Here is a 22,725-nt window from a genome sequence, read left to right as displayed (position 1 = left end):
TTTAATCACACAAACAGTCGATTAATAGTCAACAGGCTCAAATCTAATGTCTATCAAATGCTTGCCAGTTAAACTCTTAATGTTGAGTAATGCATTGTATCATGAGGTCTCATCCATGGTGTCATCAGAATAATGTGGAGTAAATTATTACAACAAAACACTAAAAGTGCAGTTCTGTTGTCCGTCCTTTTGTGTAATTTGTATTTGATCAGAAAATGAGTCATCCGTCCTCCGTCTTGTCGTTTCTCCTCCACAGGCATTCTGGGGAAAAAGGAAGGCTGAGTAAATCATCCATAAATCTATTATCTGCCATCAAGAAGCTATTGAAAAGCCAGAGAAAAATAATGCAGCTGTTTCTCACCAGTAGAAGTGAAAATTATTTTCCTTTTTTGACAAACAGTCAAATTTAGAAAGTTTCCTCCACCTTTGGTCTTGTAGTGTCTCCTGTATATTTATCCTGCAGCCACATTAGAAATGTCTGAACATGACGTTTTTCTTTCAGCTTTAAGGCCTGTGAGGGGCGCTCTTTCTCTATTCACACAACATCTACCCAACATGCTGAGCTTCAAAGGACTGAGAGAGTGGAATAAATATGAGAACATGTTCTCCTGGGATTTACATTAGAGTCATAAACTCTAACTACAACATTGTTATGAAGCTAAGACCTTACAGATCGATGGTATCAGTGTCTCATTAAACCAGGCTCCAGAATCCACACTGTTTGTTGAATTAGTCAGTAAATAGTCAGTAACTCTGATAGTTTGTGAATGTGTATGCTTTTCCATTTGCAAGAAATGCCTCATGTCTTGAAGCCTGTTGTGCCTTTATGAAAGTCTCAATACTGTCATGTAAATCAAACCCCCTATAAAATATTCAAGGCTATCTCAGGAGAAGCGAGGTTCTGGGTTCAGGTTCCACTCAATCCTTGGTCTCTACATTTCTCCTCCTGCTGTTTATAGCTGCATCTGGTAAGTATGTGGAGAATTTTTTAGATAAATGGATGATTGTGGACATATTTCCTTTTGAAAGAAGACACCTGAATCATTTTTCTGTTTGTTGTTCACAGGAATTAAATGTATTGAACTGGTTCAGCCTGCAGTCATGGTGGTTAAGCCTGGTGAATCATTTTCAGTCCCCTGTAAGATCACTGGATACTCACTTCAGAGTGACTGTATTAACTGGATATGACATGCATCAGGACACGCGCTGGAACGGATCGGCTGGTACTGCAGCTCAAGTAATACCGGCAGCAAAGATTGACTCGAGCAAGATCTGTTTCTCAGCCGAGGCCTCAGCAACACTGTGATTTTACACGGGCAAAACTTTTAGACTGAAGACACAGCTGTTTATTACTGTGGTCATGATCCACAGTGAGACAAATCAACAAAATCCCTGTACAAAAACACCTCATACAGTGTACAGTATAACAGAATGTTCGCAAGACACAAATCTTATCTATCCAAGTCTCATGAAAAAATAAACACTAATGACAACAGAGTTTCATGTAAGTTGTTTTTTAATGACTGAGTTTCACTTAGAAGAACTTGTTATCCTGAAGTGTCATTCGCAAATTCTAGCATATGATAAAGAGGTTTCTGTTCTATTAAAAGCCACACATTCTCCATCAAATGAATCTCCCTTTACCAAAAAACATTCCCAGGGTTGTGCTGTGTTGATTTCACTCTTTTACCACCCACAGTTTACTTCACTGGAGTGTGGGTTTCATTTCGTTCCATGAACATTGGACAAAGACCTGACTGAACATTAGTAATCATCTTTGAACACTTTGTGTGGTTGCTTTATTTAACAGAAAAAGAAATAAATCTATAAAGTCTCTGAAATACTGTATATTCAAGCATATACAGTCCCAGGCCTGCACAGGTGATCGCTACATAACATGCGACTGAACTCAAAGGCATTCAACTAAATTTAAGTTCAAGCAGTTTCTTTGTTCTCTTTGAATAAATCTGTGTTGGACTGGGAAAACACATCACATGATCAGATTTCAACATTGTCTCGTGTACAAACTTCTCTCCAGGTGGGGCAGCAAACTTTGATTATCAGACACTAAATCATAGACATCGAGCTCCACGTTTGTCTTTTGTCTGAGGAGTGTCTATTCTTCTAGGAATTTCTCTGTCATCTTGAGGTGAGGACATGAGATTGGTAATATTGCAGATTCTGGGATCGACTTTTTCAGCTCTCTGTCTTAGATAAGGAGTGTCTCGATGCAAATGTCCTTCCCTGTTATATATTTAAGCACTGAAGACCATGAGCTTTTACTTCTTCTGCTTTAACACACCATGATCTTTACATCCCTCCTGCTGCTGCTGCTGGCAGCCGTACACTGTAAGTATTTTTACATTTGACATTTAATACAGTTTTTCTTCCTGAGAGCTGTTTTTTTTCCAACATTTAAAATAACTTTTCTTTCCCAGGTGTTCACTGTGTTGATCTGATCCAGACCAGATCCACAGTATTAACCCCTGGTCAGTCGCTGACTCTGACCTGTAAAGTGTCTGGATATTCATTAACTGATAGCAGCTACTGTACAGGCTGGATCCGACAACCTGCAGGAAAAACTCTGGAGTGGATCACGCTTGCATGTGGTAGCGGTAACACTTACTATAGTGAGAAACTGAAAAGCAGGTTTCAGGTTTCCAGAGATACGTCCAGCAGCACAGTAACATTAACAGGGCAGAACATGCAGACTGAAGACACAGCTGTGTATTACTGCGCTCGTTATCCACACAGTGAGACAAATCAACAACATCCCTGTACAAAAACACCCAGGACTTAAAAAATCAATGTATGAGCAAAAGTAAAACACTCACAATATTATGTTGAAACCTTTATTTTTCTCAGACGTGTTTGAGAACCCTGACTGGACTCTGAATATGATTTTGGGTTTGCTCTAATAAAGCAACAGTGAATTGAGGCGTTTGTGTCCTGCCACACATTAACACACATGACAGTGGTGTGCTGTTGGAGGAAAATCATCAACATTGTGTTGATGTGATGCAGACTGACATGAAGAGGAGTGTAACAGTTCCTGATGTGGGTGGAGCACAGAAGCACGGCACGCGAGAGTTGATGTTTACACAAACACTTTATTTTAGCTTTTCAGCTTGCTTTTCAGCTTCCTTTCACTCACTCACTCTTTCACTCAGTCACTCACTCACACATGCGTTGTGGTCGGGGAGAGAGCCCCTTTTCTCTGCTCTCTCTCTCCTTTTATGCTCCCTCCCTGTAACCAAACACACACACACACACACACACACACACACACACACACACACACACACACACACACATTAACTAACAGCAGGTGGAATGACTTAGCCACTTACATTCCCCGACCCCACCCTCCATTCACAGACTGCTGCTTGGCCATGCCCCTGCTGCCACATAAGCCCAAACAGAGAGTGAAAGGGTGCCCCAGCAGGTAGTATCAGAGGGTGAGGACCACCCACTTGATGGCGAGACACTCCTTCTTGATTGTGCTGTACTTGCTTTCACGCATCGACAGTTTCCGGCTGATGTACAGCACGGGGCTTCTCGCCCTCCACCTCCTGGGACAAAACAGCCCCCAGCCCTCTGTCCGATGCATCAGTCTGCAAAATAAAGGGGAGAGAGAAGTCAGGGGAGTGTAAAAGTGGCCGCCCACACAGTGCAGCTTTTACCTCAGAGAAGGCCTGTTGGCACTGCTCCGTCCACTGGACCGGATCTGGAGCCCCCTTTTTAGTGAGATTGGTTAGCGGGCTGGTGATGTCCGAATAATTAGGTATAAACCTATGATAATAGCCAGCCAGCCCCAAGAACTGTCTCACCTCCTTTTTGGTCTTGGGCCTCGGGCAGGCCACAATCGCTGCGGTCTTGTTAATTTGGGGACCCACCTGCCCATGGCCCAAGTGGAACCCCAGATACCGTACTTCCACCCGCCCAATCGCACACTTTTTTGGGTTAGCTGTGAGGCCCGCTCACCTCAGTGACTTTAGAATGGCCCTCAGGTGTTTTAAGTGCCACGGCCAATCGTGCCTGTAGATTATCATGTCGTCCAGATAGGCGGCCATGTAGGCAGCGTGAGGGTGGAGGACCCTGTCCATAAGCTGCTGGAATGTAGTGGGTACCCCAAATAACCCAAAAGGGAGCATGACAAATTGGTGTAAACCAAACGGTGTGGAAAAGGCCATTTTCTCTCGGGATAGAGGAGTCAAGGGGATCTGCCAATATCCCTTTGTTAGATCCAGTGTTGAATAAAAGTGAGCAGCGCCTAACCGATCAAGCAATTCATCAATGCGAGGCATTGGGTATGTGTCAAATTTACACACTGCATTGACCTTTCTATAGTCCACACAGAACCGGACAGACCCGTCGGTCTTGGGAACCAGGACCACTGGGATGCTCCAGTCGCTGTGGGACTCCTCGAGTCTGCCCATTTTGAGCATGGCCTTGAGTTCGTCCCGAACCACCTTTTTCTTGTGTTTGCGCAAGCGGTAAGGACGGCTATGCACTACCACCCCCGGGGGCATTTCGATGTGGTGTTCTATGAGGTGGGTATGACCAGGAAGGGGCGAGAACACATTGGAAAATTCCTTTTGCAACTTGGCTACCTCCGTGAATTGGGCCGGTGAGAGGTGGTCTCCACAAGGGAACGGAGTGGTCCGAGATGTTATCTTTTTCACCTCCGGCCCCAGCTCCACCTTCTCTGGGACTACTGATGCCAACGCCACGGGGACCCCCTCATTCCAGCATTTTAAAAGGTTGAGGTGATAGATTTGCAGTGCCCCACCCCTATCCGTTCGCTTCACCTCATAGTCGACATCCCCGACTCGCCATGTGATCTCGAAGGGCCCTTGCCATTTGGTGACTAATTTAGAACTCGACGTGGGCAATAATATGAGCACTTTGTCTCCCGGCGTGAACTCTCTAAGGCACATGCCCCTGTCATACAGCTGGCTTTGACATTCTTGTGCCTGCCGCAAATTCTCCTGGGTTAGGTGCATGAGGGTGTGGAGTTTTGCGTGCAGGTCAAGAACATACTGGATTTTGTTTTTACTAGGTGAAGGTCCCTCCTCCCAATTTTCCTGTAGCACATCCAGAATGCCACACGGCTTACGCCCATATAATAATTCACAGGAGAAAGCCCTGTGGAGGCTTGCGGGACCTCTTGTACTGCGAATAACAGGGGCTCGAGCCACTTATCCCAATTACGCGCATCTTCACTTAAGAATTTACGGATTATGTTCTTGAGTGTTTGGTTAAATTGCTCCACTAAGCCATCCGTTTGTGGGTGATAGACACTGGTGTGGATAGACTTAATTCCCAGTAACCCATACAGTTCGTACAGTGTGCTTGACATAAACGAGGTGCCTTGGTCTGTCAGGATTTCTTTCAGAATCCCGATCCGGGAGATAAAGTAGAAGAGCACTTCCGCAATACTGCGTGCTGAGATATTGTGGAGAGGCACTGCTTCTGGATATCGCATTGCAGTCCACTAGAACTAAAATAAAGCGATATCCCTGTGCTGACCGATCTAATGGCCCGATGAGATCCATCCCAATTCACTCAAACGGGGTCTCAGTTAGAGGAAGAGGGCGCAACGGCGCTTTTGGAGCGGCCACGGGATTTACTAATTGGCATTCACGGCATGCCGCACACCACAGATGGACATCCCCGCGAATCCCTGGCCAATAGAACCGGGCCATTATTCAGGCTAGTGTTTTATCTTGCCCCAAGTGTCCAGCCATGGGATTAAAGTGAGCCACATGGAATACGAGTTCCCTATGGCTCTTTGGGATTAACAACTGGGTTATTCGTTCATTCATTTGAGTGTCCTGCATCATTCGGTACAATCTATCTTTAATAATAGAAAAATAGGGGAAGGTCAGTGCTGCGCTTGGCTGAAGAGTTTGACCATCGATTACTCTCACTTGGTCAAACGCATGCCGCAGAGTCTCGTCTCACGACTGCTCTAACGGGAAATCCCCAAGGGAATCCCCGAGAGAGGGAGGAGGAGTGGGCTGCTCCTCACTCTGATGTGGTGTTGACATAGACAGCTCTGTGACAGCTTCTCCAGTCAATGCCACACCGGGATCTTCCCGTGACCTACTTGTGCAGGACCCACTACGTGTTAAATACTTCATCAGTTTTGTAAACCCCTGCCAATCAGTACCCAAATTCAATGAGTGGGTGAGACGAGGACGAACTGCTGCCTTTACTCGATGCATTTGGCCCCGGAATAGAATATGGACAGACACTCAGGGAAAATTGTGAACATCCCCGTGCACACACAACAATTTCATTGCTTGTGCTCTCCCCAATGCCTCACCTTGCACCAGGCGTTGGTGAATTGAGGTCTGATTACAACCGGAATCCACCAAAGCGTGATATGTATCCCCTTGAATACTTACCAGTATGCGATGCGTTCCGGCCCGATCGGGGGCAGTTTCTTGCATGGCGGGGATCCGGATTACAGCTCCCACCTCCCTTGCGGAGCTCTGACTCTGGAGATGCTCCGATTCCCCACTGCACCAGCACACCGGCCCAGGCTTTCCTTCTGCACTGGTGTTATGGGTGTCACTCACCTGAGGGGGAGACGACACGGACAAGGGAGATGGGAGGACACCACAAGTGCGATGGGCCGGCTGGGGAGGAGCTAGCCACCGCCTCCGTAGCAGAGGAACGGGATGGAGAGGGGGATGAGAGAGAGAGAGAGAGAGAGAGAGAGAGAAAAGAAGCGAGGGGAGATGCCTCGTCTGCCTGCCGTCGGAGCCGCCTCCAGATGGTCCGTCGCCAGCTGGATGGCTCATTCCAGCGACACCGGGCGATGACACTGGACCCATTCCACCGTTCCTTCCGGAAGTCAAGAAATAAACTGTTCCAGTGCCACCAGATTGATGATCTCGTCTGTGTTGCAGTCTTCCGCCCTCAGCCATCGCCAGCAGGCGTCCCAGAGTTGCTGGCCAAATGCAAACGGCCGGCCGACCTCCTCCAATGCCAATGTCTGGGAGCGCTGGTGATGTTGCTCTGGGGAGCGCCCGAGCCGCTGCAGGATGGTTTTCCTCAGGTCAGCATGCACCAGTCGGCTATCAGCAGGGAGCTGCTGCACTGCAAGCTGTGCCTCGCCAGTCAGGAGTGGGAGGAGGTGCACTACTCCAGGGGCCACCCCCATGCCTCGGCTGCTTGCTCGAAGAGGGCGAGGAACGCTTCTGGATCATCCTGCAGTCCCATCTTCATGAGGATGCAGGCAGCAGTGGCTGATGCCCCTGCTGACACGAGCAGGTTCCGGAACGCCTGGCGACCTTCCCTGCTGGGCCAGCATCGAAGCGTTGCTCCTGTTCCTTTCGGTGGGTGATCAGCGCTTGATGCTGGTTCCGCTGGGCAGTAGCGAGGCCAAGGATGAGCTCTTCGAATGGGGAGGACTCCATGGGGTGGTTCCCTTCTGTGCTCCCAGATTTTGGCACCACTGTAACAGTTCCTGATGTGGGTTGAGCACAGAAGCACGGCGGGCGAGAGTTGATGTTTACACAAACACTTTATTTTAGCTTTTCAGCTTGTTTTCACCCACTCACTCACTCACTCACTCACTCACTCACTCACTCACACATGCGTTGTGGTCAGGGAGAGAGCCCCTTTTCTCTGCTCTCTCTCTCCTTTTATGCTCCCTCCCTGTAACCACACACACACACTAATTAACAGCAGGTGGAATGACTTAGACACTTACCTTCACCGACCCTGCCCTCCATTCACAGACTGCTGCTTGGCCATGCCCCCACTGCCACAGGGAGTTACTGTTCAAACTGTTCAAAGTTGATTTCCAGGAACAGCATGTCCTCAAGTGTGTTATTCATCAATGCATTTTCAATGTTTTAAATGTGTGGATCTCTGTAATTTGCAACACAGGCAGTCACACAACACAGGTAATCACATGAGGCAGGTCACATGAAAAACAGGAAGTTTTTTATATCTAGGATCGATAAGTTTGGTTGATGAGCCTCTTACACTCTCTTGGTGCTGCCACTGCGTCGTCTTCTTCTTTTTAGTTTTTTGGTGGTTGGCAAAACAACTTTAAGGTGCAATCCCGCCACTGACTGGGCTGGAGTGTGGAACAAGAGATTTTGGGGAAAAGAAAAAAAAAACCTGTATTCTTTTTCGCGATTTCTCTTTCTTTTAAATACTTGATATCAAAGTGATCAATCTGACTTGCTGATTTTCAACCATGTCTCCCATCTACAAATTATGTTTGGTTTCTTTCTGAAGTTGTCAATATATTTCTTAAACTCTTGAACATTTGCAATCAAGCATCTTGCATTTGTTTACAGTACAATTAGCACCATTAATTGGATCCAGACCTTGTCTGAAAAGAGTATGCATCTTCACTTAGATTCTCTCTGTCTCCCAAAGCAGTCCTTTTACACCTTGATATTTCTCAGCTGACTTCACTATTAAGCCCTGTTATGACCTGGCGACATGTCCAGAGTGTTCCCCACCTTTCGCCCGTAGTCAGCTGGGATAGGCTCCAGCTTGCCTGCAACCCTGTAGAACAGGATAAAGTGGCTAGAGATAATGAGATGAGATGAGAGAATTCACAATTATTTTAATCCTCTCAGTTCAGCTCTGTGCCTGGGCTGATCAATTGATCATCTCTACCATAAGGAGGACAAGATCACTTTGATTTACAAGTAGAGTTTTTTTCATTTCACTTATCACAAGCTTCACATTGTTAACATCATTACTTCTGATGTCGTTTTGCTTCATTACTTGAGGTGTGCATCAGGAGGGGAATCAGCTCTAATAAAGTCACAGGAGCATGTGGTCAGACATGAAGCTTGTGGGAGCTACAAAAGACCAGAAACATGAATATGGCAGTGTATTGGGAGCTCATGTGATGCTGCGTGACACTTTTCTGCTTCATCCTTGTTCACATCACTGTGGTTTAAATGAATAATGTGCTTATACTGTGGGAAAAAGAACCAACGGTGTTTGTGAGAAAATATGATAAAACAAAAATAAATGCAGATGTGGGCAGGACAGGAATTTATGTCCTCAAGCACAGAAAATAATTATCGCCCTAAATGTAGTATCTAATCCTTGTTGTGAGTTTCTCTATATGTATAATTCCCTCTATTATTGATTTATAAATAATCGAAGTTGGTAAAGAGCTTTCTGTCTTTGAAAAGATTTGTTCCATTTAAAAGCCACACATTTTCCAAAAGATGAATCTCCTCCTCATGATTTTAATAAATTTGAAATCCGTTCTCCTCCCATCATCGGCAGATAAGCAAATACAAGCGTCAGGACTGGATATTGCTCTATTTATGTGGTGTGATGATCTCTGTTAAACTTTGGAGAACAGAGAAGACCCCAGTACAAACAACACACACCATGTTCTCTCCATCTCTACTGCTCCTGCTTGCAGCTGCTTCCTGTGAATGCTTTATCAAATTCATTCATTGACTACAATAACAATAAATGTGCAGCGTATATTGTGTGAGATATCACCATGTGTTTTCCTCCACAGATGTGCATGGTGAGGAACTGACTCAGCCTGCTTCCATGACAGTCCAGCCAGGCCAGAGTCTCTCCATCCACAGCAAGGTTTCATAGTCAGTCACGAGCAAAGGTATGTCATGGATGCGACAACCTGCAGGAAAAACTCTGGAGTGGATTGGACACATCTATAGTGGTGGGAGTACACATTCCAATGAGAAACTAAAAACTAAGTTCAGCATCTCCAGAGACACTGCGACTAAGACAATAACAATTCGAGGACAGAATCTGCAGACTGAAGACACAGCTGTGTATTATTGTGCTCGCTCTCCACAGTGAGACAAATAAACAACATCCCTGTACAAAAACACCTCATGCAGTGTCCAGTGTAACAGAATGTCTTCATGGGGTTGCCTTGGGCTGAATTCCCCTTGAGCAAGGTGCCTAACCCCTAACTGCTCCCCATGCACTGTAGGATGGCTGCCCACTGCTCTGGGTGTGTGTGCATGTGTTCAGTGCTTCAGATGGGTTAAATGGAGAGGATGAATTTCACTGTGCTTGAGTGTGCATGTGACAAATAAAGGCTTCTTCTTCTTCTGTTGAAAATGTCTTGTAGATCTAAGTCAAACTAAAAAATAAATAATCCCACAAATTACAACAAAGTTCCATGTTAATTATTTTTTCAGTAGTTTGGAGCATAGATTTTAAACCCCTGTGTGACATCTTCATTATTGCTTCACATTCTGCACACTATTATAATCACATCACTAACAAGAACTTGTTGTACTGTAGTATCATTCAGCAGCAATAATCACCTCAACCAATTAGAGTTTGTATATCATGTGTGAGAAAGTGTGAGAGCATTTTGTCATGACTTTGAAGAGTAGTAGAATTTTTCCACAATCATGATCCCAATATCCTCAAGCATTGATAATCATGATCATTTTAAATTCAGCATTTAATCCTGATTGCCTATTTCACTGATCCTTGAATATTTGATTGAAAATTATAGTACATGATATAGAGGCTTCTGTTCCATTAAAAGCCACACATTCTCCATCAGATGAATCTCCTCCCCATGTTTTAAATCAATTTATGTGGAGCATCCATGATATAAGTGTCTGTGTAAATTATTTAGAAATGAAAACATATTAGAACAAGCACTGTTCTGTAAACCTTGAAGCTGAAACTTCTGTCAGAGCCGGTGTTCTAGAAATATAAGGGTCTGCAACATCGTGCCCACCATACAGATCAGGAAGTTCCACAAGCAAAAGCCCTGGATAAACAGTCAGGTATGATGCATGTTGCATGCTCACTCTCTTGCATTTAGATCAGGCAATGAAATGGAGTACAAAGCGGCAAAGTATGGACTGAGGAAAGCCATTACAGTGGCCAAGAAGCAGTACAGAGAGAAGCTGGACAGCTTCTATTCTACTGCCGACCCTGGGCGGATGTGGCAAGGCCTGCAGCACTTCACAGATTTCAGGACCAGCACCATCAGCTACACAAAAAGCCTGCCAGATGACCTCAACACTTTCTACACCCGCTTTGAGACCTCCAGCTACAGCACAGAGAGGAGGCACACACACCTGCACCAACCAACGCCCCACCACCACCACCATCAACAGTCTCCCATCAACAGTCTCATCAGGCCAGGTACACAAAGCTCTGAGGAAGATCAACCTCAGGAAGGCAGCAGGACCAGACAACATCCCTGGGCGGTCCCTCAGAGTATGTGCCAATGAGCTGGCTGATGTTTTCACTGCTATCTTCAACCTTTCCCTCAGCCAGAGCACTGTTCCCTCCTGGTTCCAGACCACAACCACTGTCCCTCTTCCCAAGAAGAGCCCACCCACCTGCCTGAATGATTTCAGGCTGATTGCACTCACTCCATTCATCTCAAAGTGCTTTGAGAGAGTGGTACTGGCCCACATTCAAACCAGTATACCGGACCCCCTGCAGTATGCCTACAGGCCCAACAGGTCTAGCTCAGATGCCATCGCTGCTGCCCTCCATTATACTCTCTCCCACCTGGAAAACAAAGACTCCTACATCAGAAGACTCTTTGTTGACTACAGCTCTGCCTTCAACAGGGTCATCCCCCACAAACTCACCCATAAACTGTCCACACTTGGTTTGCACCCCACCCTCAGTGACTGGCTCTAAGGTAAATAAGGGGAAAAAAAGGTAAATACATTACCTTTATTTTGTAATATACTGTTTTTTTCTTTTTATTTTGCACTATATTGCCTTTACTTTCTATGATTACTTCCACCTATATATTGTTGTAATTTGGCACTCATGGTGGACGGCAAACTAAGAATTTCACTGTGCAAGAGGACATGTTCCTGACTGTGCATATGACAATAAACACTTTGAAACACTTTGAAACTTGAATCAGTTGGTCACAGAGATACGCAAGTGTTTAGTTTTAAAACCCAAGTCTTCAAGGTCATGTGATGCATTTGATGCAAATCCTTCACTGATGTCTCTTATATGAGGTTGGTGAGTGTGAGTGTGTGTGTGTGTGTGTGTGTGTGTGTGTGTGTGTGTGTGTGTGTGGTGAGGAGGAGAGCAGCTGAACAGTTTCATTCACTTCAGTTTTATCCCGAACAACGATGCTCTCATCAGTGCTGCTGCTGCTCACAGCTGCATTCTGTGAGTCTCCATGTTGGCTGAATGAGTTTAGATTTCATACCTGGTTGGGAAAATGATTTGATGATGTTTTATTGTTGTTGTTCTCAGGTGGTGTTGGTGCTGTGGAGCTCACTCAGTCAGCCTCTGTGCTCGTGAAACCTGGAGAGTCGTTCTCCATCTCTTGTAAGACCTCAGAGTCGAGCTATTGTTTCACTGGATACGACAACCTGCTGGGAAAGCTCTGGAATGGCTCGGATATCTGTGTAGTGCTGGTGGCACTAATCTCAAAGATACAGTGAAGAGCAAGATCAGTTTCAGCCAGGACACATCCAGCAGAACAGTTTATTTAAGAGGACAAAACTCTCAGACTGAGGACACGGCTGTGTATTACTGCACCAGACACACAGCACTACAGACTCCCTGCAGTCCTGTACAAAAACATCCCTGTTCATTTTCATTTCCCTGCAGTCCACTTGTCCCCAGGGACGCCTGATATAAATGAGCTCCGAGGGTTCAGACCCCTCTGTATTTCAAAGAAAAAGGGAAATCAACCTCATGTTTCATCTTTGGCCTCAACATGAAATTATTTCTTGTCCTGAGCGGGATATACAGTTAATTCATCATGAATAATCTGTCAATCCATTCCATTCCATTCCATAGTTAATGTGAATGAGGTGAAGTGTAACTGCAGCATTCAGACTCTCCAAAGGCCAGGTGATATGAACATCACAGTTTATGATTTAAACATAATGTCTGTTTTTGGACATTGAAAGTTTGGCTTTAACAGCTTTAATGATGATCATATTCCAGTTCTCTAAACTGCTCTGATCAGTTGGAGGTAAATCTCCTCGTCTACAGATATGATGGAGCTGAGAATTGTGCCTCTTGTTGCCTGGAAAGTATGTTCACTTCACACAGTGCACAAAGACAAAATAATCTCACAAATTTAGCTCTTTAAATTCATGCTCTGATCAACACCAGAATGATTTGGGTTCAGGAGTCCACAAGACAACAAATAATGTTACTCATTAGTTGAGAACCAGCACCATTAGAATGAGAGGTTCAGTGATGTACTGCTCTTCTGGATCGATAAATGAAACTTCAAGATTTGACATTGCCATCATAAACATTAAAAATCATAAACTAGGATCGTCATACACATGAGATTGATCTCTGTCTTCATGCAATTCTGAACAGGGCTGATAATGATATAAAAGCTTGTTTTTCTCATTATTATTATTATTATTATTATTATTATTATTATTTTGATGTATTATGGCAAAATTTCAGTTTATTTTTCATGACAACCAAAATAAGAAGGGAGAATTGCATCATTTATTTATTTATGAACCATTATTTAAAAAAAAAAATCTTACTCGTAATAATCATAAATTAATTATTTCCCACATTAAATTGATGTTAAATCGAGACATGTGATTTGACTGTGATGAACATCTGCAGAGCTGCACTCAACACAGCTCCTCTGTAATGTTTATGCAAATCTCAGTCTCCTCTTGTAATATTAGCACCGTGCTTATCTCGAGAGGAAGCGGTTCTCATTCGTCCTCCTTCAACACAAACATGTTTGCTTCAGCTCCACTGCTGCTGCTGGCTCTCGCCCCCTGTGAGTGTTTGGATCGAAGCTTTATGAGTTCATCTGATCCTTTCAGTTCAACATGTCAACCTTTTCTTTTTCTCTTTTCACAGATGTGTTCTGTGCTACTGAGCTCATCCAGCCAGACTCAGTGGTGATAAAGCCAGGAGAGACTTTAACCCTCACCTGTAGAGTGTCTGGAGCTTCGATCACTGATAGCAGCAGCCACTATGGAACAGCTTGGATTCGACAACCTGCAGGAAAACCTTTGGAATGGATCAATATAATTTATTATAATGGGAACATTGCAAAGAAAGATTCACTGAAAGACAAGTTTGTTGTTTCTCGAGACACTTCCAGTAACACTGTGACCTTACGGGGACAGAACATGCAGAGTGAAGACACAGCTGTGTATTACTGCGCTCGTTATCCACACAGTGAGACAAATCAACAACATCCCTGTACAAAAACACCTCATACAGTGTACAGTATAACAGAATGTCCACAAGATACAAAACTTATCCATCCACATCGAACTAAAAAATAAATAATCCCACAAATTACACCAGGGTTTCATGTTAATTTTTTTTATTCGTTTGTGGTGTAGATTTGAATCCACAGTGCTACAGCTCGAACACTGCTACACCTTTATACACACTATTATAATCACATCTCTGTCGAGAATTTGTTCTACTGTTATATCATTCAATAAGAATAATCACCCCAGCAAATCAGAGTTTGTGTATCATGTGTGAGACAGTGTGAGAGCATTTTGTCATGACTTTGAAGAAAAGTAGAATTTTTCCATGATCATGATCCCAGTGTCCTCAAGCATTGAGAATAATTATCATTCTTACATTCAGTCTTTCATAAAAACAAACCAAATTCAGCACCAAAGAACAATTTTCATTCTGATGATTAAAACCTGTCGAGGACAGAAACCAGCAGGCTGTTTTGAATGGATCAGCATCACAATATGCAAATGTTTCTGCAAAATTCCCCCCCCTTCCAACTACACATAGAGAAATATCAGCCTCAGTCACTGTGGGCTCTGGAGAATTTTGCACTGCTTTGAGTTCAACGATGTTCCTTCCATTTTTGCTGCTGCTGGCAGCTTCATCCTGTGAGTTTCACTTCAATCATGAACTCGGTGCTTAAAGCTCTGTAAACCATCTGTAACACTTTTTTTTTCGGGGTGGTGAAAAACTGAAGCACTGGGACAGGCGGGTTCACTGCAGGGCAATTTTTGTTTCAGATTTTTTGCTGATTTCACATCCAAACACAGCACACAGGGAGGCGCTTTCTCCCTCCACATCAGCCCTCAGCTGGCACTGAAAGACAAAGACACACACACACACATACACGGACCAGTAATTTGACACAGGTGTGATCATTTTGCCACTGACCTTCCCCGGCCTCGCCCTCCAATCACGAACTGGGGCTTGACCACGCCCCCGCTGCCACGCCTTCTCAGTCATAATTTTCGTTCCATTGCAAGAAAGTTTGAATAGTTTGTGCTATTTTTAGATCCATGGCATCATCCGAATAATGTGGAGTAAATTATTACAACAAAACACTAAAAGTGCAGTTCTTTTGTCTGTCCTTTTGTGGAATTTGTATTTGATCAGAAAATGTGTCATTAGTCCACTGACTTTTCGTTTCTCCTCCAAAGGCATTCTGGGGAAAAAGGAAGGTTGAGTAAATCATCCATAAATCTATTCTCCGCCATCAAGAAGCTATTGAACAGGCAGAGAAAAATAATGCAGCTGTTTCTCACCAGTAGAAGTGAAAATTACTTTCCTTTTTTGACAAACAGTCAAATTTAGCAAGTTTCCTCCACCTTTGGTCTTGTAGTGTCTCCTGTATATTTATCCTGCAGCCACATGAGAAATGTCTGAACATGATGTTTTTCTTTCAGCTTTAAGGCCTGTGAGGGGCGCTCGTTCTCTATTCACACAACATCTACCCAACATGCTGAGCTTCAAAGGACTGAGAGAGTGGAATAAATATGAGAACATGTTCTCCTGGGATTTACATTAAAGTCCTAAACTCTAACTACAACATTGTTATGAAGCTAAGACCTTACAGATCGATTAAATGAGTGTCTCATTAAACCAGGCTGCAGAATCCACACTGTTTGGTGAATTAGTCAGTAAATAGTCAGTAACTATATTTTGTGAATGTGTACGTGTTTTTCCATTTGCAGGAAATGCCTCATGTCTTTAAGCCTGCTGTGCCTTTATGAAAGCCTCAACACTGTCATGCAAATCAAACCCCCTATAAAATATTTGAGGTGCACTCAAGAGAAGTGAGGTTCCAAGTTCAGGTTCCACTCAAACCATGGTCTCAACATTTCTACTCCTGCTGTTAACAGCTGCATCTGGTAAGTATGTGGAGAATTTGAGAGAAACAGATAATTGTGGACATATTTCCTTTAGAAAGAAGGCACCTGAATAATTGTTTGTTGTTCACAGGAATTAAATGTATTGAACTGGTTCAGCCTGCAGTCATGGTGGTTAAGCCTGGAGAATCATTTTCAGTCCCCTGTAAGATCACTGGATACTCAGCCATGAGTTCCTGTACTTACTGGATACGACAGGCATCAGGACACGCGCTGGAATGGATCGGCTGGTACTGCAGCTCCAGTAATACTGTCAGCAAGGATTCACTCAAGAGCAAGATCCGTTTCTCAGCCGAGGCCTCCAGCAACACTGTGATTTTACACGGGCAAAACTTTCAGGCTGAAGACACAGCTGTGTATTACTGCGCTCATTATCCACAGTGAGACAAATCAACAACATCCCCAGAGGCGTTGCCAGGATGTCATGCTTGGGTGGGCATTTGGTTTATTTGGGGGGGGGCAACAAATTACATTTCTTATTGTAGTGTATGTGTATGTATGTGTGTATAAGTCCCCCATTTTCGTGATCAGACGTGTTTCCCATGATTAATAGCGCATTCAGACGGGTATGAGCAAATTAATAGGGCAAAGATTTCCTAAATGATAGTTGCTGGTGATTGGTTGAAGCAAAGTGGATAAAATAACATAATGGTGGGAAATCTGCACTGCTTGGAAGAGGTTTTGTTTATTGCTCTTGTGACATTTGCTACTTTTTATCATCATCGTCCTCACCATCATCATCTGCTTGACCCCAGGGAGTTGGGTAGCCCCACTGGGCTCTGAATCTGCTACAAATCCAGTAATGCAATTTGAACTATAAGATGTTTTGATTGAGGGCGGCACGGTGGTGTAGTGGTTAGCGCTGTCGCCTCACAGCAAGAAGGTCCGGGTTCGAGCCCCGGGGCCGGCGAGGGCCTTTCTGTGTGGAGTTTGCATGTTCTCCCCGTGTCCGCGTGGGTTTCCTCCGGGTGCTCCGGTTTCCCCCACAGTCCAAAGACATGCAGGTTAGGTTAACTGGTGACTCTAAATTGACCGTAGGTGTGAATGTGAGTGTGAATGGTTGTCTGTGTCTATGTGTCAGCCCTGTGATGACCTGGCGACTTGTCCAGGGTGTACCCCGCCTTTCGCCCGTAGTCAGCTGGGATAGGCTCCAGCTTGCCTGCGACCCTGTAGAAGGATAAAGCGGCTAGAGATAATGAGATGAGATGAGATGTTTTGATTGAACTAGGTTTTGATTCCAGTAATTATCACCTATTAATGCTTCCAATTTCATAAATGGCCATTTTTAGTTCTTTACAAGAACAAAAATCTTTTGAAACTCTATTTTGTGTAATAATTTGGAACAGTCCATTTTTAGTTTTTTTTTATTTAAAAAAATACAGTTAGCATTGGAAGGTTCGTTCAAAAACAGTTGATTTGTACACTGACGGTTGATGACTTGAAAATTAGGACGATTGTCATTTCTATTAACTCTTCAGGAAAATCAGTGAAAAAAGTCATTTGCATAATAATTTGGAATGTAGTGTAAGTTGAGATCCATACTCACGCAAACATTAAGAGGGTCAAACATGAAAAAAACAGACACATGAAAAAAAGGTTGGGCTTCATTATGCACCATATCTGCATCTAGTGATAAAAGGAAAGGACCTGTCATTACATGGACTTGTGTGATTAATAGAAGCAATGGAACATTTTTATAACAATATTTTTTTTCCCTTTTTTATGAATACAAACAGAACTTATAGGCTGCAATATAGGTGTATTAAAGAACTATACCTACTAGAGAACAAGAATAGTGGAAAATTGCTCTCAGTCTAGTTAGATAAGTGATCAGTTTCTAGTGTATAACCTGGAATATCTACAGTATTAGTCTGCGGTTAGATTTGGAAAATTCTAAAACAAATTAATTCATATATAAATTCTTTGTTATTTGTTTTTCATGTGCCAGAATGACTAAATGTGTCTTCCTTGAATGCAGCATTGTTCTTCGGAGAGGTGTGAGAATGCGAGTCAGAGTAGAAAAAGAGCTTTCACATGCAGCTGATGACACACCAATGATGAGTGCGGTGACATACAGTTTATGCAGCATGGGGAAGGCCTCCTTGTACTGCTGGATGCATTTGCACACTTCAGAGAGGTTAGCATCTGTGCTTAGATTATTGACTAACAGTGTTTTTGCCACAGCAATTTCATTTTGTAAGCCTACATCATTAAGTTCCTGGCCTGCAAGCACTTGAAGTGGCTGTAGGAGAGAGGGGTCAAGAAAAGACACAGATTTGGGCAGGAGGAATGATGTCGCCTTCATTAAGTCAACATTTTTTTGACAGAACCTTGTCTCCATTTCCACAATAGCTCTGTCAAGAATGTTGTACATAGCCCTTTTAAATGCCTGATTAGGAGCACTTGCTAGGTTGTTGGAGTCACCATGCCCTATACTTGACAAAATAATGCTACCATCAAGCTGGGAGTTAACTGTCCGTCTCCTTTTAGGTGGATTAGGAGTGCTTCGAGAAATGCTCCTCCCAGAAGGAGTCGCAACGTAACTCCTTCAGTGTACTCAGTGAGGCTGCCACCACCTCTCCTGCAGTGCATAAATCTACTGTTTGTGACTGGAGAATTGAATTGGCTGGCTTCAGCGCACCAAGCACATGAAGGAGAAATCTACCAGTGTCAAAGAAGTTCAGGAAGTTCAGCTGGGTCAGAAGACCACACGCTTCTGTACAGAGGTCAAAAGGAGCAGTGTTATTGTCTGCTACCTCAGACAGAAGCTGCCTGATGGCATCCTCATTGTTAACAATTGATTTTGTGACATCATGATGACTGGTCCATCGGATTTCAAGGAGTCTTTTCGGTGTGGGGGTGTCATATCTATGTACAACATAATGTCTGTGACAAAATGTGTTCATTGCACCAGACCAGTCAAAGAACTTCTTTGCTAGAGGCTCAGACTGCATTGCATGTACCACTGCCAGATGTAGTTGGTGATTGTAACAGTGGACATAAGGGATGTCTTTGCCAACTTTGCTCTGTAGCAAGGCCTGGACAGCACCCCTCACTCCTGACATAACAGAAGCACCATCATAGCATTGGGAGACCAAATTATTTGCACTGTAACCCAGATCAGACAAATGTGAAAGGATTTGATTGCACATATATTCAGCATTAAGCTGGTCCAATTCAACTAAGCCAATTAAATGTTCCTCTGGAATGGAATTCCGGACAAATCGAATTATTATTGACAGGTTCTCAATGTTACAGCGGTCCCTGGTGCCATCACACTTGATGCTCATGCCAGGGGTGTCAGCCTCATCATATTTCCTTTTGATTTCTTTTAGAACCATTTTTGTCAGAGTTTCAATTATCTCGTTTTGGATGGTGTTAGACGTGTATTTAGCATTTTCGGGGATGCATTTTGCGATATCCTTCAGTTTTTGATCTTTGAGGAGTGTATACTCGAACAGCCGGATTAAAAGCCCTTCCTCATTCTCAGCCCCGTGAGTGTGCCCCCGAAAAGCCAGTTCATTTACTGCGAGGAATTGTATGACTTCACCTACACTTTTCACATAGTATCTGTTCTTTTCAATCTGAGTTTGACCGAGAAGGTGAACGATACTTTCTCCTGTCTCTCCACGGTGTTGACACTCCTGCCAGGCGGACATCGCCCTAATGTGCACAAGGCTGGAAGCGTGCTTGTTAAAGCCACCGTCTTTTTCCAGAGCCTTTTTCCAATTAGTGTACCCACGTTTGGTGAATATGTTGTCCGAATTTAAACTAAATTTGCGACAGGCAAAGCAAAAGCTGGCATCTTGCAAGACTGAATATTCCAACCATGGCCGTGACTGAAACCAGCCTGCACTAAATGACCGGTAGGTTTGGCCAAAAAGGCGTTTTGGATAAATTTTTAGAATGGGCTGAGATGGGCTATCCGTGTTTAAATCAAGGGGAACGGAAGACTGTATGCCTGTAACGTTTGTGCAGAGCAATGCATCTTTATCGGTAATATCTGTTGTAGCAGAGGTGCTAGCGTCAACGGGAACAGAGACATGTACGATGTTAGCATCCACCGACAAAGATGCAGCGCTTAGCACGGTGTTGAGGCAACTTTGGTTGAGGGCAGAGGTGCTGGGCTGAGAAACGTCCTCAGTATCGGAGGAAGTGCTGGGCACGGGGGGTGAGGGTGTCTGCTTTTTAATGAGAAACCTATGCATGACTATCAGAAGGGAAAGTAAGCAATGTATTACTGTTAACTATTAACTCGGAATCTACAGTACTGCCGTACGCACTGACTTTGCTACTACCACTAGAGCGAGCACGCACGCAGCTTTTTTATATATAGGGTGGGCAGGGCACCCCCCCTCCCCTTCCCTTTCGAAATGGCCAATGAGAAAGCAGTAGAGTGCAAAATGGATTTAAAGGAGAACACAAGACGCCACCTCCGAGCAAAATCGCGCATATTGTGATGATATTCACAGGCGTTTTTTATAGGATGGGCAACCAATTTATCAGGGTGGGCAAGGCTTATCTCAGGGTGGGCACTGCCCCCCCCCAGACACGCCCCCGAACATCCCTCTACAAAAACACCTCATACAGTGTACAGTATAAAGGCCCTTTTCCACTACCCTTTTTCAGCTCACTTCAGCTCGCTTCAGCTCACTTCAGCCCGACACAGCTCGCGTTTCGACTACCAAAAACCAGCACGACTCAGCTCGCTTCAGCCCTGCTTAGCCCCTAAAACTCGCACCGTTTTGGAGTGGGGCTGAAGCGAGCCAAAGTGAGCCGAGTGAGGTTGGGGGCGTGAGCAGACACTCCCCTGTGCACTGATTGGTGAGGAGGAGTGTCCTCACATGCCCACACACGCCCCGCGAGCGCGCTGGGATCTGTAAACACCGCAAACCCGGAAGGAGAAGAATTACGAATTACGAGAATTTCTGAAGCCTTATGCGCCTCGCCTCATCTATACGCTCTTGCCAGTATCTGTCCGCATTGTCGGTGACAACAAGCCACAGCACCAAGACCAGCAACACTAATGACTCCATGTCCTCCATGTTTATTGTTTACTATTTGGGTCGTGAGACTACCGCTTAAAAGCTCACTGATGTCACTGTTTGCGCTGCTTAACGACATCACGTGACGTCCACCCACTTTCGCTAACTCCACCCAATGTGTCCACCCACTTCCAGCCAGCACGGTTCAGCGCGGTTGTAGTCGAAATGCAACTCCAACAGCCCCGCTCAGCCCGACTCAGCACGGCACGGCTCAGCCCGACTCAGCCGCGTTTGTAGTGGAAAAGCGGCATTACAATGTCCACAAGATACAAATCTTATCAATCCTATTTCACTGATACTTGATTGAAAATTATAGTATTTGATAAAGAGGCTTCTGCTCCATGAAAAGACACACAGTCTCCATCAGATGAATCTCCTCCCTATCTTTTAAATAAATTTCACTGCAATGAAGTTTTAATTGATTGTGTCATTTCAAACATATAAAAAATAGTTTTGATCAAAGAATTGCATTAAAATGACATTCTTCCAAGATTAGTCACATTGAACCATTTTTCATTTCTTAATTTCAAATAAAAATAAATGTGTAAATGTTTATGCACCTATAGAGGGCAGTATCTCACTTCTCCTGAGGTTAAACTCATGAAACTTACTTTTTTTCTGAAATGAGAAGAGACACAAGTATTATCTCTCAGAATTAGGAGCAGAGACATCGTCTCAATAACAACAGTAACATACTCAACACATCAATTCAGACACCTTCAACATGTATATCATAAAGACTGAAATAAACAGTGACTCAAAACCATAGGTCGCGTTAACCGACAATTGTCCGTCATTGACGGATTTTTTTTAGCTATGACGGAAAAATCTGAAGGCCGTCGGTCATTTTGACGGATGTTTACCGTTACCATTACCAATAACAATAATAGCCTAATAATAACAATAATAAAACGTAATGAAACACACAACTGAAATGATTGGCAAGTTGTGGCAGAGTTTTCTTACATACAGTATACATAGTCTTCACTGCCGTCACTTTCAATCTGAGCCGACGTTGCGGCAGTCTTGATGTTCAGTGCATAGGCTACTCATGTATACACTGCAGCCACTGCGCAAGGCTGTTCCCGCCATCGCGCTCCTGACCGCGCTCTCACTTTTCTAACCACTAGCACAGTGAGATGGATTAACCCTCGTCTTGTGTTTATTTTCTATCACCATGCCCGGTGTTCATGGGTCGGTTTCGACCTGTCTTTTAAATCAGCTAAAAAAAGTCACAAGTAACAATGATTTGTCACCATTTTTTTTCTGATGTCTTGACTACTCTTTTAGGCTTCCATTTAGATGGAAATATTAGTTTTATTATTTTTTTTGTCAAGGGTTTAAGGTTATTGTTTTCTGTGTACACCCCTTTATTTCAGTAGGAAAAAATTAAAAAGTAACCTCTTAAGTGTAATACAAATAATTAAAAAGATTTATTGTTACCTGGCTGTTACTGTGGGGTATTAGAACATATCTTGAAAAACAATTTTTTTTCATGTGTTTTTATTTTTGATTTTATTTACAATAGTTACATCTATGGTGTTCGCGTCGTTTTC

The 22,725-nt window shown here is 43.8% G+C and overlaps 1 pseudogene and 1 gene segment (V, D, J or C); both read left to right on the top strand.

Moving 5' to 3' along the window:
- The first annotated feature begins 12,110 nt into the window (after window positions 1-12,110).
- On the top strand, window positions 12,111-12,622 carry LOC132869466 (Ig heavy chain V region 914-like; annotated as a pseudogene).
- Window positions 12,623-13,710: 1,088 nt separating this feature from the next.
- Window positions 13,711-15,968, top strand: LOC132869465 (immunoglobulin heavy variable 4-61-like). The segment is given in 3 exon segments: window positions 13,711-13,753; window positions 13,837-14,144; window positions 15,930-15,968. Coding segments are annotated over 3 exon segments (390 nt in total).
- The last annotated feature ends 6,757 nt before the right edge of the window (window positions 15,969-22,725 follow it).

This window comes from Neoarius graeffei, chromosome 20, assembly GCF_027579695.1.
Source record: "Neoarius graeffei isolate fNeoGra1 chromosome 20, fNeoGra1.pri, whole genome shotgun sequence".
Lineage (NCBI taxonomy): Eukaryota > Metazoa > Chordata > Actinopteri > Siluriformes > Ariidae > Neoarius > Neoarius graeffei.
Note: the sequence above shows the minus strand (reverse complement) of the source record. Positions and strands in the feature narration are given on the sequence as shown.